This window comes from Anas acuta, chromosome 13 (genome assembly GCF_963932015.1).
Source record: "Anas acuta chromosome 13, bAnaAcu1.1, whole genome shotgun sequence".
Lineage (NCBI taxonomy): Eukaryota > Metazoa > Chordata > Aves > Anseriformes > Anatidae > Anas > Anas acuta.
Genome location: NC_088991.1, coordinates 13,623,010 through 13,639,117, shown reverse-complemented (window position 1 = coordinate 13,639,117; position 16,108 = coordinate 13,623,010). Strand labels below are relative to the sequence as shown.

The following is a 16,108-nucleotide window of genomic DNA, read 5'->3' as shown; positions in this document are numbered from 1 at the left end:
TTTCTTTGTTTAAATGATGCTATCGCTAGGCCATTCCTCTGCAGCAGGGCGATTTACCCCTTTGGGCACTGTCCTGGCACAGCACCTGGCACAGACACAGGCACACTGAGCCCTCACCGTGCCAGACAATGCGGGGAAAAAGCAACAGCCGACGAAGGACAGGCAGCCTGCTGCTCTGCAACCTTTCCAGATGCAGGGGCCACTCCATCTTTTTTGAAAAAAAAAAAAAACACACACCAACAACAAACTCCCCGCTCCAGCATGTGCTGCATTCCCCTCCCTGTGCTTTCCACCCATGGGTCACTGAGAGCCAGGCTTGTGTCCAAAGGCTGCCAGCTCTTGTCCTGCCCCTGACACATGCGTGGGGCCACAGCTGGGTTTGACCAAGGGCTCTTGGAGCACTGGGGGACCTGGTGTTAGTGTGGGACAACCGAGTTCCCCTGTCCCTTGCCTTTAGAAACCCTCTGTCAGAGGCTAATGATTTGCTTTTAATAGTGGAGCATCTTCATCCGGGCTTAAGCAGCCTGAGTGACATCGAAGCCCAGTGAAGTTAGGATGGTGCCTGCTGCTCTTGCAGTACTATTTCCGTGCTTTTCAGTAAACAGCAGCTAGCAGCAGCTGTTGGGCTGAAACCTCTGGTGCTTACGCACAGGCTGCTCCCTGCACCCCAAGGCAGCACGTGCCAGCCGTCTGCCTTGCGTGTTTGCATTTATTCCCGTGCCTGTTTGCAGGGCTGGAAGGGTGAGGGAGGAAGAGCGTCCAGAGCAGTTTGGAGCTGCGCTCATTCGGCCTCTGTCCTGCCAAACTCTTGGAAACAGAGGATTGGTGGGAAAAAACAAACAAACAAACAAAAAAGCACGGTCGGTTTTGCCGAGTCTTTCACGCACATCGTTCAAACCTGTGACAGCGCCGTCAAAATTCACCAGCTTAGTGGCTCTGTTAAACCTGGAGCAGAGCTGCACCATCTACAGACAGCTCCAGCCACAAAAGAGCAGCCAACCCAGCCGTTCCCAGCCCGGCCCGGGGCATTTCGCTTTCCCTCGTGGGGCATTTTGGAGCCGGCGTGGATGCCCGGCGGGGCGCCCCCAGAGCCCGGGGCCGTTCAGCCCTGCGAGGCTCGAGGGGGCTCGGGCTCGGGGGCTCCCCGCGGGGTCCGGAGAGGGGGACACGGGCAGGGGGCGCCCGCTGGGGGGGACACCACGCCGTCGGCGGGCGGGCAGCGCCGGGCTCCGCTCCGCTCCTCCTGGCCGGGCGGGCGGATCCCGGCTCCTGATTTTCCCGGGGGCTGCAGAGGCTTGTCCCGGCCCTGCGCGATCCTGCTTGGCTGCCGCCCTCCCCGCCTCCCTCCTCCTCCTCCTCCTCCTCCTCCTCCTCCACCACCTCCACCACCCCATGTGCTTCCTGCCGGGCCAAGTTTGCAGAGCGCCGCCGCACGCCGGGCCAGCGGAGCGGAGCCGGAGCGGAGCGGAGCCGAGCGGGGCGCACGGAGCACGGCGGCGGGGCCGGGCCGAGCCGTGCCGGACTAGGGCAGGGCAGGGCAGGGCAGGCTCGGCGGAGGGGCCGGCTCCGGCTCCGGGCTCTCTCCCCGGCCCCTGCCCGCCCGCACCATGCCGCGGCGGCGCGGCTGCCTGCCGCCCCTCGTCTGCACTTTAGCCGCCCTCAGCCTGCCGCTGCTACTGGCCGCCGAGCCCCGTGCCAAAAGTTGCTCCGAAGTGCGGAGGCTCTACGCCGCCAAGGGCTTCAGCCAGAGCGAGGCGCCCAGCCACGAGATCAGCGGTGAGTCGGGGGCAGCGCCGCCGCCTTTGTGCGAGCCTCGGCCGGGCCCCGGGGAGCGCCCGCGGCTCGCCCGGCTCGGCACGGCCCGGCCCGGGCTGCGGGGACGCGGCTCCCCGGGAAGGAAGCACCCCGAGGGGCGCACGGCTTCCCGGCCTCGGGCGTGAGGCTCCCGGAGCTCGGCGCGGCTCCTCCGGGCTCCCCCCTTCGCCGTGCCGTGCTGTGCCGTGCCGGGGCGGCGGGCGGGACCGTGCCTGTTGCCGGTTCCCCTCCCCGCTGCCGCTGCCCCGCGGCCGGGGGGCGACCCGGGCAGCGCTGCGAGGCGGCCGGGGCCGGGTAGGGGAGCGCAGCCGTCCCGCCCAGGTGCCCTGCTGCTGCCAAAGTAGGGGAGAAATGATTTATTTTATTTTATTTTATTTTTTTTTTCCTTCCCCTTTTTCCCTCCACATTCGTCCCGAGATACTTGCGCATCCCGGGGACAGGAGTGCTCGCAGCCGGCAGCAGTAGGAAATGGTAGCTAATGTGCTCACACCCAAAACATTTTATTCTTTTTGTTTCATCCTTCATCTCCCTCCCAGGGCTGCTGCTTTTATTTCCCCTTCTGAATGACCTACTGGACCGCATTCTCCGCGGAACAAAGGAAGTGCCTTTTTAGCTGGAATCCTCGGAGACCACCAAGGACTCCAGCTCATGCACTGCAATTTCGCACTACTTTCAACAATAACAAAAATGCATGACTGAATGGCTCAAAAATGTGGAGTGTTAGAGGCATTCATTTCAGTCTAGGACACTGTCACAACACAGACAGACCCCAAGTAAATACCTTTAGATGGCTAATATAGAAGCTGGGGGTAATCTTTACCATCGGTGTGCCCTCCAGATATGCATACATTATCCTTTTCACTGACAAACTAAAATGATTTCAGTCGGTTCCACTTTTATATTGTCAGACTAATGATATGCATTTAGCTTACATCTGTTTGAGTAAAATTGAGGGTCCATTTACTTCTCCAAGAAATATTTTAATGAGAAACGTCTGACTGGTTGCAGTTAAAATACTCTCTCCACTTCGCCCTCCCTGCTTTGTAAAATAGTCTTTAATAAATAGCCTTGCATTTGGTTCGAGTCCAGCCCTTGTGGGTGTAGGATCAGGGCACGGGCAGGCTTCCTCATATGCCTGGTATCTGGAAAGTTTGACCCTTAACTTATTTTGTGTATTGTTACTTAAGATGACTTGGCTAGCTTTGGAGGATGTCAGGACTAGATCCTGCTGGCAGGGCTTCCATCTGAGGCTCTGAAGCTGTTGTCGGTTTGACCCTGCCCTGTTGCAGTGAGGGGTCAGAGAAATATGATGAGCAAGGTAAGATTATTTCACAAAAGAAGGGCTTTCTGCAGTGACGTGCTGAAAATCTCAGCCGGGTTATACTGCTGTCTAGGGGTGTGGGAAGTCGGTGTCTGGCCTGGCTTGGAAAGCAACAGGTCTCATGAAGTTACATTTTAAATGTCATCCTACCCTGCGGGGCGTTTCGGAGGGGATGGTGGAAGTCCTTAAAGCAAGCCTGCTGTGTACACTGCAGGTACAAATGCACTTGAAATTTAAGCTTGCATGGGGTGCATCACCTGCTATAGTTTCATATTCCCCCTGCAAGTTCAGTTTTGGCGCTGTTTCGGTTTTGGTGTGGTGTTTAAGGGCTCCTGATCTTCCCTCTTGCTGCTCAGCTATTGTATGCAAATAGGGAGATGGTAACAGCTCGTGCTGCTGCTGGCAGTTGACTTCCTGAGCATGTGATAGTTCACCTGCTGCAGTGTCTCTGGGGGGTGCAGGAGCCTGGGGGGTCCCATCGAGCAGGGAACTAGGTCCTGATAATGCTGAATGGAGGCTGAGGTCTGACACGAGGTCTAAAGGTCACTAGTGAATATTGCATCTCAGAAATGAGTCACCCACCAACCCTCTGATTTCAGGTGGTGTTTCAGGTGATAGCGATGTGTTTTCACTCACCAGGGTGAGCTGGGAAGGCAGTTACCCACGAGGTTGGCTAATCAGTGAGAACAAGATAAACGTGTATGAGGGAAGGAGCTGTGTGTTTTGACGTGTATGGCTCTAGAAATGGGACTTATGCTTGGTAGCCTTGCTCCCCTGGCTGCGACGTGGCTGCAAACAGGTTGGGGAGTGTTCAGTGGGCTGTAGTGCTGGTGGGGGAGGTACAGAAACACGGTTGTTATAGGGCTTGAGTTCAGTCCAAAGTCTGTCAAGTTCTGTTTTAGATTTTAGTGCTGGTTTGGTAGATTGCCTGTTATTCTCCTGCAGAATTGCTTCAGAATGCAGTGGACAGGCAGAAACTTCCTAGCACCTCTCCAAAAAAGTGCCCTAAAAGCTGTGGCAAACTAGTTTCTGTAAGTCAGGTGATTTCTTAAATGTTCAAGCAGGGCTTACTGATGTACAAAACCGTTGGCCTTGAATTGTCAGAGTGGGCAGACTGTATAGGCACATCTGCATGGGCAGACGTGTTCCTACCCTGAGCTGTGAGACAGTGAGTGACACGTCCTCACCTGATGGGCTCAGGAATCATTCCAGGATATAGCGGCATTTCTCTTTTTCTTTTTTTTTTTTTCTTTTCTATTTTTGTGTTCTTCTGGAGCAGTAGGTATGTGCAATATCTTTCTTTGCTGAAATGGGCATTTCTTTTAATCTTTTCATCCATGTCATTGCTGTTTTAGTTTCATTAAATGACTGTTGTTTGTTCATAATTACCTAGGAGTTTCATTTAATATTTGTTTAGACTAGGTTTGGGACCTAATTAGAGTATGTGTAAATGATAGGTTATATCTTGCAGACATACATGGGCATTTCTGAAAGAAGTGCACAGCTGGTCAGCTCATGGCTTGCTTGATAAGAGGTGTATAATGTGTTCTTTGTAGTGTGGAATACAGAGAAATTGTTTCCTTTTATGTTAACTTGGTGTTGGAGGTGTAAAGAGATGTTAGTGTGAGAAATCTGCATGGAAGCATTTCATAAGTCGTGGCTCTTTGGTGCTGCCTTACATCTGAGTGATCTTTAGGAGCTTCTGCACCTATAGCCCTGTGATGCTCTGTGTCTCAAAGGTGAAGGCTGCAACTTCAGGACTTCACCCCTAAATCTTTGGGGAAGGCAACTGCATCCTGCCTGATGTTTCGTGTGAGGTGCTGGGATGGTGGAGGTCTGGTGTTGCTCTACAGGAGCTGGCTGCTATTGGTGACTCTGAGGTACCCTGCAGATGGGAACAGGGTGGTTCCTGCAGTGCCTGTTCCAGGGGGATAGCCTGTGAATCAGTAAAGTGTTTCTTTTCTTTTTTTTTTTTTTTTTTGGCTGCATTTTCCCAGCCCGGGCAGGGATGACTTGGAAAGATGTAGGTGAAAGTCTCAACTTCTTTTTGTTGGAAAAGTGGAGACTTCACAAAGCATATGTGGCTGTGTTTTTTTTTTTTCTATAAATTTCCTTTAAAGGCTTTCTGTGGAAAGGGCACATCCCAGGAAGGTACTAGTCCTGCAGCCTGTTGCTGCTCACTTTGTTCATGCACTACCCAAACGTATTGCTCTGTATTGAATCCATACGTCTCAGGGTTGTCCGTGGTGGTGGTGGAGCGTAATTCCCCGGGGCAATTGTCTGCAGTGGCTGCTTGCAGCAGTTGGTCTTGTGCAGGATGAAATGCAAAGCGAGCTGGTGGTGGTGGCATCTGCAAGACCATGGTGGTGGCAGCATCCATAAGACCCTTGTAGGTGGCTGTTATTTAAAAAAAAATAAAAAAAATAAAAGAAATTACAACATTCCTTTTAACTGAGGCTCTTTCTTGTTCTAAGGTGTTAAATAGATGGAAATTTCTTCCCTTTTCCTACTAACTGGAGGGAATGGATGTTTCTTTTCCCTGATTAAAAAGGAAAAAAGACCTTGCCAGTCAATGGAAAAATGTTGTAAGTTGGCCTGTGAGTGTCCTATAGAAGTGTAATGAGTTCCTTCAACAGCACTGCTGTTCTGGTTTCTTCTTGTGTGGATTTCATGGGGGCTTGGAGGCTTACCTGGGGGAAACGCCAGCCTTTGCAGGGAGCTGAAAGCAGGCAGCACTCCGTGTGCTGTCTTACCAGAGATAGTCTTTGTCTCTCTATTTAAACCAAGTAAATGGAATAGCTGCATCTGTTTGTCTGTGGTGGCTGAGAGAGGTTCTTTCATCGTGACAGAGAAAATTGCTTGCCCTTCAATTTTGGGCTTATGGGACTTAACAGCTGCCCAAAGGAGCTGCTGGAGGGGTGCCTTGCTGCTTGCTCACCCCTGTTGTGTTTATAGTTGTCACCTGAGTGCTGTCACCAGTGTGTCCCCCAGGCGTGCCTTGGTTGATGGGAAAGGCTTCTCTCTCAATGTATAAAATTCTACAAATGCTTCTTCTTCATATGCTTCTTGGTGGAAAGAGGCCACATGGAAAAGCTGTTGTTGGTCCTGGTCCTGGGTGGCGTTACTCGTGCCACCCGGCGCTGCTGAGCCCGCTGCAGGATGTCTGCACAGAACAGCTCGGGGACTCAACCACAGAACAGCCCAGGCTGGAAGGCGCCTGGAAAGATTGTGAAGTCCAGCCCTAAGTAGAAAGGAGCCTAGATGAGATTGTCCAGCAGCCTGACCAATTGCATCTCCCAAACCTGCAGTGATGGGGATACTACCGCGTCCCAGGGGAGGCCGGGCCAGGCTTGGTGTGCTACGAGGAGCACGGGACAAGACCACGTCCTCTTCACCTTCTGTTTGAAGGTGCGGAGCTCCCTGCCCACCAGCAGCAGCTCTGTTGGCGGTGGCTCTCATCACACGGCTGTCCTGGCGGGTAGGGTGGGTTCTCGTGCCCGGCATGTATTAATAGAGCGATTGTCTGGCCACCCGTGGGTGGGGAGGTAGCTGTCGGAGAACGTCCTTGCGGCAAATGCGAGCGCTGGCATGGAAAAGTAAACGAGAAAATCGCTTGAAGTATTTTTAGCTGCTTCTAATGTCATTTAGCAACTGGAAACAGCAGGGGGGGGAGGAGAAGGGGGTTGAGCTGGCAGTATGCAAGCCACCCGTGGCCGCTGGTAAGCGCCCGGTCCCGTCCGGTGGGGCCATCGCTCAGTGAGCACTTGAGGAGAGCCAGGGACGGCCTCTGAGCACCTTGTTCCTCCAACTGCCGTGCACCCGGGACTCCGCTTTCTCTCTTTCAGCTTCCAGAGCAGTGTCTTGTTCGACTACAGCAGCGCATTGTGTCCTAGCAGACTGCAGCGCTAAGCATGTGGTTAACAGCAACTGCGCGCAGTGGTCCAGGCTGAGTGGGAGTATCGTTTTCCTTGGCAGACACTTCATAGAAAGTTCTGTTTTTTCTGCCAGAATAAGCAGTCATTACATTCCATACAATTCATAGTCAAATTATTATCTATTGTTAAAATTGCCTTAATTATCAGATGTTTCCTTAGACATGTAGCTGTTTTTTAAAAGGCTGAATAGATGTGTGTACATTGTGCAGGAGGCCTGAGCTGCACAATGTTTCTAGTACTGTTCTGTAATTTCAGGGAGATTTTCTGTGGCTTTCATATGTCAACAGACTTTTTATTCTCACTGAAACTGCACCAGAGCATGGCCAAGGCGGCGGCGAGGCGCTGGGCAGAGCTGACTTGCTGTGGGATGCTGCCTGTCCCTGCTACCGGCAGCCCCTGTGAGAGGTGGTCCACGTTATTCACCCCTCGTTATTTGTCCCTCGTAGGGGAGCAGTAAGGGGAGTTCAGGCTGGAAGTGCTGTGAAACCTATGTGGGCAGAGGAGGTTTGGGCAGCACCCTGGTGGATGGAGCATCAGGGCTGCCCTATTTTCTGCAAAAAAAAATAGCTCCTTCACCTTGTCCCAGAAGAGGAGTAATGCCCTGGGACTGATTCCCTGCTTTTTGTTTTGCCCTTTTTTTTTTTTTATTTTTTTATTTTCCTTTAAGGAAGTTCTTGTTAGCAAGAAAAAACCTCTGGGTGCCCCCCTTCCCAGCTCCCGGAGGCGCGGGGCTGCCAGCGCTGGTCTCCGGGGCAATAACCTCCTTGCATTCCTTACATTCCTTGTGCTTTCTCTTTCTTCTGAGATTATGAAGATAACTTCCTTCTCCCATTGCTAAGCAATGTGAGGGCCCGGGAAAACTCTTGAATTTTCCCCCCTGCTCCCTGAATTACTTTGTGATCTCCACTGAGATCCCCTGTAGCAACCACTTCCAGTCTGCACTGTTCACTGTTATTTGTGCATCTCTGGAAGAAAGCTGCTGCTTCTTATGTTGTTGTTATTTTTTTAATTATGAAGTACTTTAATTAAAAAAGAATAGCTTTGTTGTAGCGTGTTTTACCTGCTTCCCAGTTCAAGGACTTTTCTTAATGTTGTGTGAACTGTTTTGCCTTCTTAGCAGAGGTTTCAAGCTGCCATCACTCTTGTGATTCCCCCCCCCCCCCCCAACTTCACACATGTGCAGCCCAGCAGAGCCTGTGGCAGAAGCACTGTGCTTATTCCAGGGGATTTTATTCTTGTTTAGCTCTTTCTGCTCCGAGAACAGAGCTTGGATAGAAATAATGTGCTGGCAAGAGAGGAGGAGGGATTGGAGGTTACATACGTGCGGGGCTGGAGCCGGCCACTTGGGCTGTCAGCAGGCTTTGCCTCTACGAGGATGCAGCTACATGGGTTTTCTTGGGATAACATCATCTATTTGCAAATGGCTGCGGCTGGCAGCTCTGCCCACACCCCTGCAGTTTGTGCTGTGCAGCCCAGCACCTCACATCCCCCCTGTACCTGGGAGGTGCCAAGATGTGACCCATGGGTGTGCTGGGGAAGTATCTCAGAGCCTCTTGCCCGAAGCAAAATGGTGCTCAATTCCCCCCCGCTCCCCGGTTATTGAATAAAGCACTTCTAAAAATACTAGTTTCCATTCTTCCTGCTCAGTTTTTCTGTGGTTTGCATGTGCAGTGGTGGATGGACCAAGAGGTGTGTGAGTTCGGGGTGAGGCACCTCTCACTCTGCTTTTGGTGTAGGCAAGGTACGTGGTCAGCAGAGGAGCTGCCTGGACTGAAGGATGTTGAAGGAGTATTTCTCTTAATGTTTCCAATTTAGAAGTTGAGAATTGTCTGGATTTTAAGCAAATTCAGATGGGAGCAAACAATGATGAAATGTTTAAAATATGTTTCAACATTTTTGTGGGAATAGAAACTGTTCTTATACAGGCTAGGCTGCAGCCTTCGGGAGGTGAAAATATGTGGCCCTTACACATTGTCGGCATTGTTACTGCTTTTCTTCCCGTTTTTTAAATGCTCATAGGAAATTGGCTTTGGTAATTGAGTTTCTACAGAACCACAACATCCAATGGCTGTTCCTTTCCAGGGGTCACAGTTAGGTTAGTTTAAGTAATGTGCAGGAGGTTTAACCTCTTGTGGTTTGTAGTGCTATTCTAGAAATTGCTGGTGATTTGGGGTGTGTTAGAGTAACAGCTTCACAGGAAAACCCCAAATGTCAGGGTGTCTGGTTTTCGGTGAGCTCTGACCGCTTGCTCTGTGAGAGCCGGGCACCTTATGGTACGTTCCTCGAAGGGACGCTCTCACTTTGGAAAATGCAGTTAAAGTCTTTATGGCCCACTGACTCTCCTTTTGAAAGACGCCGGAATAACTGTCTGTGTATTGTTTACCTACGTTGACTTATAACATCCTCCTGCTCAAAAACACCTTTGTTTTGGGTCCTGCAGACCCTGTGCTTGCTGCCAGGTCGCATTGCCCTGTATGGCTGGTACCCCCCGGAAATCCAGGGATTTAGGGATTTTTCTGGCAGAGAAGGGCCAGCTTTAAGAAATTATGAGATGGGGCTGGAGCTTGGTAGCATTGACGGTTTGGTATAAAAAGCTCTGTGTTACAGGCTGCGATGACAGGCAGTGATAAATCACTCTTGGCTGGTGCTACAGGTTCCAATAATGGTGTTTTAAAAAGATTACATGGGTTTTAATGCAAACTTTTTGTTTCTTTGTACTGTCCTTTATGGGCTCCCTTTCTAAAGAGCGGAGCCTGTTTTGATTCAGCATTCTTGGAATCTAAAGATGGAGCCAGGGTTTTACTGGGCTGAAACGCTGTTTTTTTGCTTTTCCTACAAACACGAGGATCTTGTTGGAGCATCTTTATAGCCAGCTGGCTACCAGGAGCCGTTTCGCAAAGGTGCCTGTTTGTTTGTTTGTTTTAAAGGTAACTTTGCCTCGTGAGGGATGAAAGAGCTGGGTTTTGCCCAGCTCCAGTGGGTACTGTTAGAAAGAAGTTTACCTGTGATAGGGAGAGGATTTGCGTGATAGCGGTGAGGGGGAAAAACAACCTTGTGCACGTACCCTTCGTTTCCTTGGCCCGTTCCCATGGGAGGACTGGGCATTTGTATGATCAAAGGAACCATAACAATCAAAGGCCTGGTGGAAAATAATTCCCTTGCCAGGTACATGTGGGTACCTGGGGCTGGGCAGGGTTTGCCTTTGCTCCAAGATGTGTGGGGTGGCTGTTTTTTTTTTTTTAATTATTATTCCCACCGAGGATTGCAGGAGGAAAATGGACTGTTTCTGGGGCCTGCCCTTCATTGTGGTATGGGAGCAGCAGCACCTGTCTGTAGGATGCTGGTGATCAGGAGGTACTGGGGTGGCACAGCTGTGCAGTGATGCTGGGGTAGGAGCAACTTCTCTTCCCTGGCAGCCCGCTCCAGCAAGGGACAGCCAGCAGCTTGCCCACCCGCCTGGCTGTGGGTTTTTGAACCACACTGGTGGCAGGTCTGGGGGGAGGACAAGGTGCCTTTGTCCGTGATGGCAATGGTCTCCCGTCAGGGCACAAACCCTGTGCGCAGATAAGAGGTGGGAGCAGTGCCACCGGTTTTGTTTGGGTTGAAGCAAAACAAGCTGATTTTTGGCTCTGTTCAGATGTGGAGCTGCGAGTGCCACAGGACCATATGTTTTTCTCCTTGGTGGGGGAAAAAAATGGCTTTGATAGTGTCTGCTAATGATTCAGCGCTGTTTACATAATAATTGTGGTTGGCTTTCATTAGCTCTCGTAAGGAGATAGCTTTCCTTTAGCGCGGTTGCTTCTCTGTTTGGTTTCACGCTGTTGTGGCAGGGGGCAGTGAGACTGGGCTGCGGCCCCTCTGCAGGCACAGTGATGGGCTCCTTGCTGCAGAGGGGAGGGGACATGCGCTGCCTGGGCAGCCCCTGAGAGATCCAGGTAATGGTGCATCTCCACAGAGTGGAGTTCACATCCAGTTTGGGTGATTTCTCAGTGCAGCGCTTAATGTTTGCACTAAGAACTCTTGGTGCTACATAGTGGCAAGGAAGGAAATCCACTGACCTGCTTCCACCAGGAGGAAAAGCCAGGACCTTTCACCTGTCGGAAGAACTAATCTGTACATCACGGATATTGGTTGTGTGTATGAGACGCTCCTGGACTAGATGCGGCAGCCTCACCTTGGTACAGTGCTTGTTTGCTTTCTGTGTCTGAATAATTGGGAAGGGGGTGTTCGTGCAGTGTCTGCCTGCCACAGCTACCGCTGCCTGAGCAGCAGAGCCTGGAAACTGCTGGGGGACACAACCTAGTGCTGAGCTCTTACTAAATAAATAATGTTGCTCGATGGAGAATACAATAGCCTGAGTGCTACCTTTTGAAAAGGTAAAGTTGGATGTTGTTTTCCCCACTCTCCCCCTTTTTAACTCAACAGTGAGTGCGTCGTGGTTTAAGATCTGTGCCAGAGGCACAGCTGACCCTGCAGGCACAGTGCCACTTTGAAGTGGGGTGAGTCCTGCGAGGAGTGGGTGCTCGCCTGTCCCCTTTGGCTGCAGATGACTGTTTCTTTAGAAAAGTGCCCCAAACGTGGTAGGTTAATGGCTCGGCTGAGATCCGAAACAGAAGATGGATTCACTACCTTCTCCTTCTCCAAAAAAAACTTCTAAAAATCTTTTTCCATCCATTGTCTCAGTTCTGAACTGTTCCTTCAGCTCATTGTCCTAGTGGGTCCTTTGATAGGCAAGGAAGGAGCTAGCCCCAAACCTTGGGATTTCGGCTACTCCTGATGAAGGGCCGGAGCTTGCAGGGACCTTATGGCCACAGAGCCACCTGGGGCAGGCTCCTCACTGTGATTCACCTGGGTGGGCTGGGGAAGGTGGCACTGTTCTCAGCTGCACGGCTTCAAGTAATTAAGGAGAGTTAATTGGAGAGCGGAGGCTTGGCGGGTGGCTGGTTGAAAAGTGAAGGGATGGGGCTTAGTGCTGTTCCTGCCCCCGCTGAAACCACCCTGCTGAAGGGACGCAGAGAGCCCTGTGGAAGGGGCACAGCCAGCAAAACTTTGCATAACTCAGTCCTCTGCTTTATTAAAGGCTCCTTTATAACGTTCTGTCGTAAGACCCGCCAGAACAGCCAGCCTTTTCAGCAGCCTGAAACCTCCCTTGCCGGGAAGGCTCCCGAGCGGGAGCAGCCGTGCTGGCACGGCGCTGCTCCAGACCGTCGCCGACGCTGCTTGGAAAACCCAGTCTGTGTGCGGGCGAGGATGCCAGGCACGGCTGGCGCTCCATGGACAGTTTTCCAGGGTTTCCAAAGCCAGAGATGGGTCTGCTTGCCAGGCAGTGAGCTCAACAGGCAACTGAGAAATAGCTGTGACGTGTAAGGGTTAATTTCTAGGTATCAAAATATGCACAAAAGGTTAAATGAGACTTCCTCCGTGTCAGTGAATTACGGCTTTAAAATATTTGCATTCTTTCCTGAAAGATTTAGGAATAATTATATAGCACTCAGGGGCAAGGCATTGCCAGATAAACTTAACAACTCTATAATTTGTACTCGAGGCAGGGTTTCCTGTAAATGATAGCTTTGTTTAATTTTACAATACTGCTTCCAAATGTTTGCTGGTTATGAATTGCCAAGCAAAATGGACTTGTGAATCTGGAAGAGTATTTGTTTGTTTGTTATTGGAGACAATAAAAGCTGCTGAATTAGACTAAAACTTGGCATCTCGTTTAAAACTTCTAGGTATCCTCTCCCATGTAGGGTTGTTGGGGTGGGCAGCCGAGGTATGGTGCTTGCAACCTTCCTGCTTGCTGTACAGAGTCCCTGAGCTGCTCCGGGGTCTCTTCCTGCTGAGCGTTTCTTTTTCTGGGTTTGAGAAAGGAGCGCTGCAGTTTCAGTGCACATACTTTATTTCCATTACTCAAAGCCGGAGTCATGCATAGTTACAGCCAGAGACACTTCAGCAGCTCTGGGGATAACAAGATAGCTGACAGATTGGAATGCGGATTTATCAGGGGTAAAAACTGGCAAAATTCCTTATTTCTGATTCTTCTTCTTAAATGGACCCTTCATGCTCCTGCTGTATGAGGCCACCGAAAGTTTTAACCCTTGTGTTCCCCAGGTGAATCTAGGGATATGCGCTGGAGCCACATTCGTGTTTTCTGTGATTAAATTGCTCAGACTCAGCTTATGGGTGTTTCTCGTTTCTCTCTCTCTTTTTTTTTTTTTTTTAAGTGAATCTCTTCCAGAAATGTTTTCAATGGGTTTTTATTTTCAAGTGCAGGCCTTTTTACCAGATGTGTGGCTGAGCGACCACAGAATGTAAATTTTACTGTATATTGCCTTTGGACTGGCAGTTTGAAAGACTACTGGGCAGTTAACATAGGAGGATTGTGTCACGAAATCCGCTTCCTTAGGATTTGATTCGTATTAATTTCTTTCAGAGCAAATCACACTTGGCTTCAATTGCATTTTGATGTCGTGCTACTTTTCTTGTGCATTTGTTAGGACCTGGAAATTGTGTGCACTGATATGAGAAACAGGTCATCTTTAGTTATGTATATATGTATGTATGTTAATGTTCTGAGACATTGAGCACTGTCTTTGTGGCAAACAAGTTATAAGACAAGAAGCACACTTGTTAGTTGAATAATGTGAAATCCCTCAATTACGGGAGCTAGGTTCAGAAGACAAGATGAGCTATTTAGCAGGAGAGTTTCAAGTTAAATTTTAACCTCGGAGAATTCCCGAAATCTGCTGTGAGGAGCTGCTGGTGCAGCAAGATGTGCTTCGTGGCAGCCCCAGGCGGGGGGCCGGCTCTGGCGCCCCGCTCTGACATAGCTGTCTGCGGGGTGGGTATATTTGGAGCTGGTGGTTGCTCCTGTGGTCGTGCGTCTCGACCGGAGGAGAATGAAGAGAATATCACTTTTTATTTGAAAAGGAAAGGATTGCTCAAGGATTGCAAAACACTTTGTTTTGGAAAAATATCATTGTTCGAAAACAGCGTGGGAGCAAGAGAGGGGCGCTCTCTGGGTGCTTCTGGACCAGTTCTGTTCTGGTGCACCCATGGGGCAGATCCTCCATCCCCCTCAGGACACCCGGACAGCACGGGAGACGCATGTTCCAGCCTTGCTGCAGCCCTGGCAGCATCGCTTTGTGTTGGCTGTGGGTCGTTAAATGCCTCCCTGCTGCAGGGACTTCTTGCCTCTCCTCTGTTCTTTTTTTAGCTCCAAACTTTTTATAGTGTTGTTGCTTCAGGAGGTGCTTGGATAACAAAGCAGCCAAGGGGATGGGAGGGGAGAGACCCTTTCCCTGCTTGGAAAAGACTTAACAACTTCTAAACCTGACCGACCCTTCTAATTGGCACTGCTGACTGTCCTGGGTGGGTGAGGGTGGCTCTGGCATGGCACAGGTGAATGTCCCGTTGCTCTACCAGCCCCCAGCATGTGGGCAGGATGTTCCTGTGTTGCTGCCCCTGCTGTGGGCTCCCTCCCTGGGGTTTGCCCTGCTCCGGGGGCTGTTTACCTTTCTGTGAGCGGATTTAGTGCTGCCTGGAAGAGAGATGGCAAAGGTCCTGTTTGCACTCCCTCCTCCCCCCCAGCTGAGCCAGGCTGCTGGGGCGTGCTTAAAAAGACAAAATTGACCCATTTGATACCTGCCAGCAAAAGCCTGGATGCAGTTGTCCCCTGTTATGATAAGGTGCTTTCAGATGGGCTTGTTTCTTTTCCACGCTGCTGAACCAGATCGCAGTGCCCTTGTGTAGCTGTTTGCACAGCCACAGCCGCTGTGCACGTGCAGTCACTGAGCTGTGGTGTGGGGGTGATGTTGCCAAAATACAGGTTCAGTGGCAGAAAGTCTCTGTGATACCTGGGCTTCTCTTCTGCACTCAGTGCTGAAGTCTCCCAGCTTTGCTTGTTCCAAAATACCCATGAAGGGATGCAATACTGTGTTGGTTAGAGGGAAGAGACCTTCCTGGGCAGGGAAGATGGGGCATAGAGCTGTGATTAGGAGGCAGACTTAAGCTTTGGTCCCCTTCCAGGCTTGGGGCAGGGCAGGGGTGGCCCAGCATGGGAGGCAGTACAAGCCCTGAGATGGGCACCAGGCAGGAGTGTGTCCCTGCGCAGCTCCTGCTCCTGTCTTCAAGAGATGAAATATGAGTTAGGAAGGACGATTTGGGAAGCCAGAAAGATGGGCTCATCTTAAGAGACTGAAATGGCCTCCTGTGCTCTCCTGCCCTTCTTGCGGCCAGTTGTCCCCTGCAGCTGCGTCCTACGTCTGGGACTCCCCTTCTGGGAGGATTTTCCTCAAACAAAGCGTGAGGTGAAGAAGCTGGCTTGCAAATTGTTGAAAAGATTTATCTATGCTAATGTGATGAGGAGTGCCCGTGTGAACCTGCAGGCAGATAATGCCGGTGTTCACAGCTGCACCGGGCAGCAGATAGGGTTCTTGTCTGCTTTGTGGGGGAGAGGAGGAGGAATTCTTAATTTTGAGATATCCTTATCTTAATCCTTTCTACCCTCTCTCCTGCCCCCCTTCTCAACCTTTCAGGGTTGGTTAAACGGCTCAGCTTTGCCTTTTCCACAAATACTGATCACCGCCTGGTTCCAGACCAGAGGAATATATGAGGGATCTGTTCCACCAGCGGGATGTTTTTTTGGACATAGGTCACATTATGCTGGCTGAGCACAGTGCACTGCTTGTGTGAGCTGGGTGGCTTGGACAACAGATACCCAGGCAGTTTTCTTTTTTTTTTTTTTTTTTTTTTAAAAAAAAAACTTGATGGGAGTAGGAGGCAAGGGCTTGAAAGCACATTTTTCAGGTAAAAACCTTATTTACAAACTCAGTTGTGGTCTTAGCTCCAAGGTGATTTATTTAAGGGGAAATGAAGGTGGGACATGGGAGGTGTAGGTGATGGTTCAGGCTGTCACTAGGGCTCAGGGGCTGTGCTCTGGTCCCAGGATTTTTCCTCCAGATAAATGCCCCTAGGTAGGTGGCAGCAACCCCAGCGTCAGGCTCAGCTGTGGTGGAATCTCCAGGCTGACGTCCTGCTG

The 16,108-nt window shown here is 50.7% G+C and overlaps 1 protein-coding gene across 4 annotated transcripts in view; it reads left to right on the top strand.

Moving 5' to 3' along the window:
- The first annotated feature begins 1,377 nt into the window (after positions 1–1,377).
- The window catches only part of GPC4 (glypican 4), a 73,832-nt gene continuing 59,101 nt past the window's right edge, over positions 1,378–16,108 (top strand). For 2 of the 4 annotated variants that reach the window (XR_011101231.1, XM_068697567.1), the window contains exon 1: positions 1,445–1,776. Coding sequence is in view for 3 of the 4 variants with exons in the window: in XM_068697567.1 (XP_068553668.1) it covers positions 1,608–1,776 (169 nt within the window). In the remaining variant the exon portion in view is untranslated. Of the gene's footprint in view, positions 1,777–3,853; positions 3,936–16,108 lie in introns of those variants that run through there. The other 2 variants (XM_068697569.1, XM_068697568.1) reach the window with 2 other exon arrangements.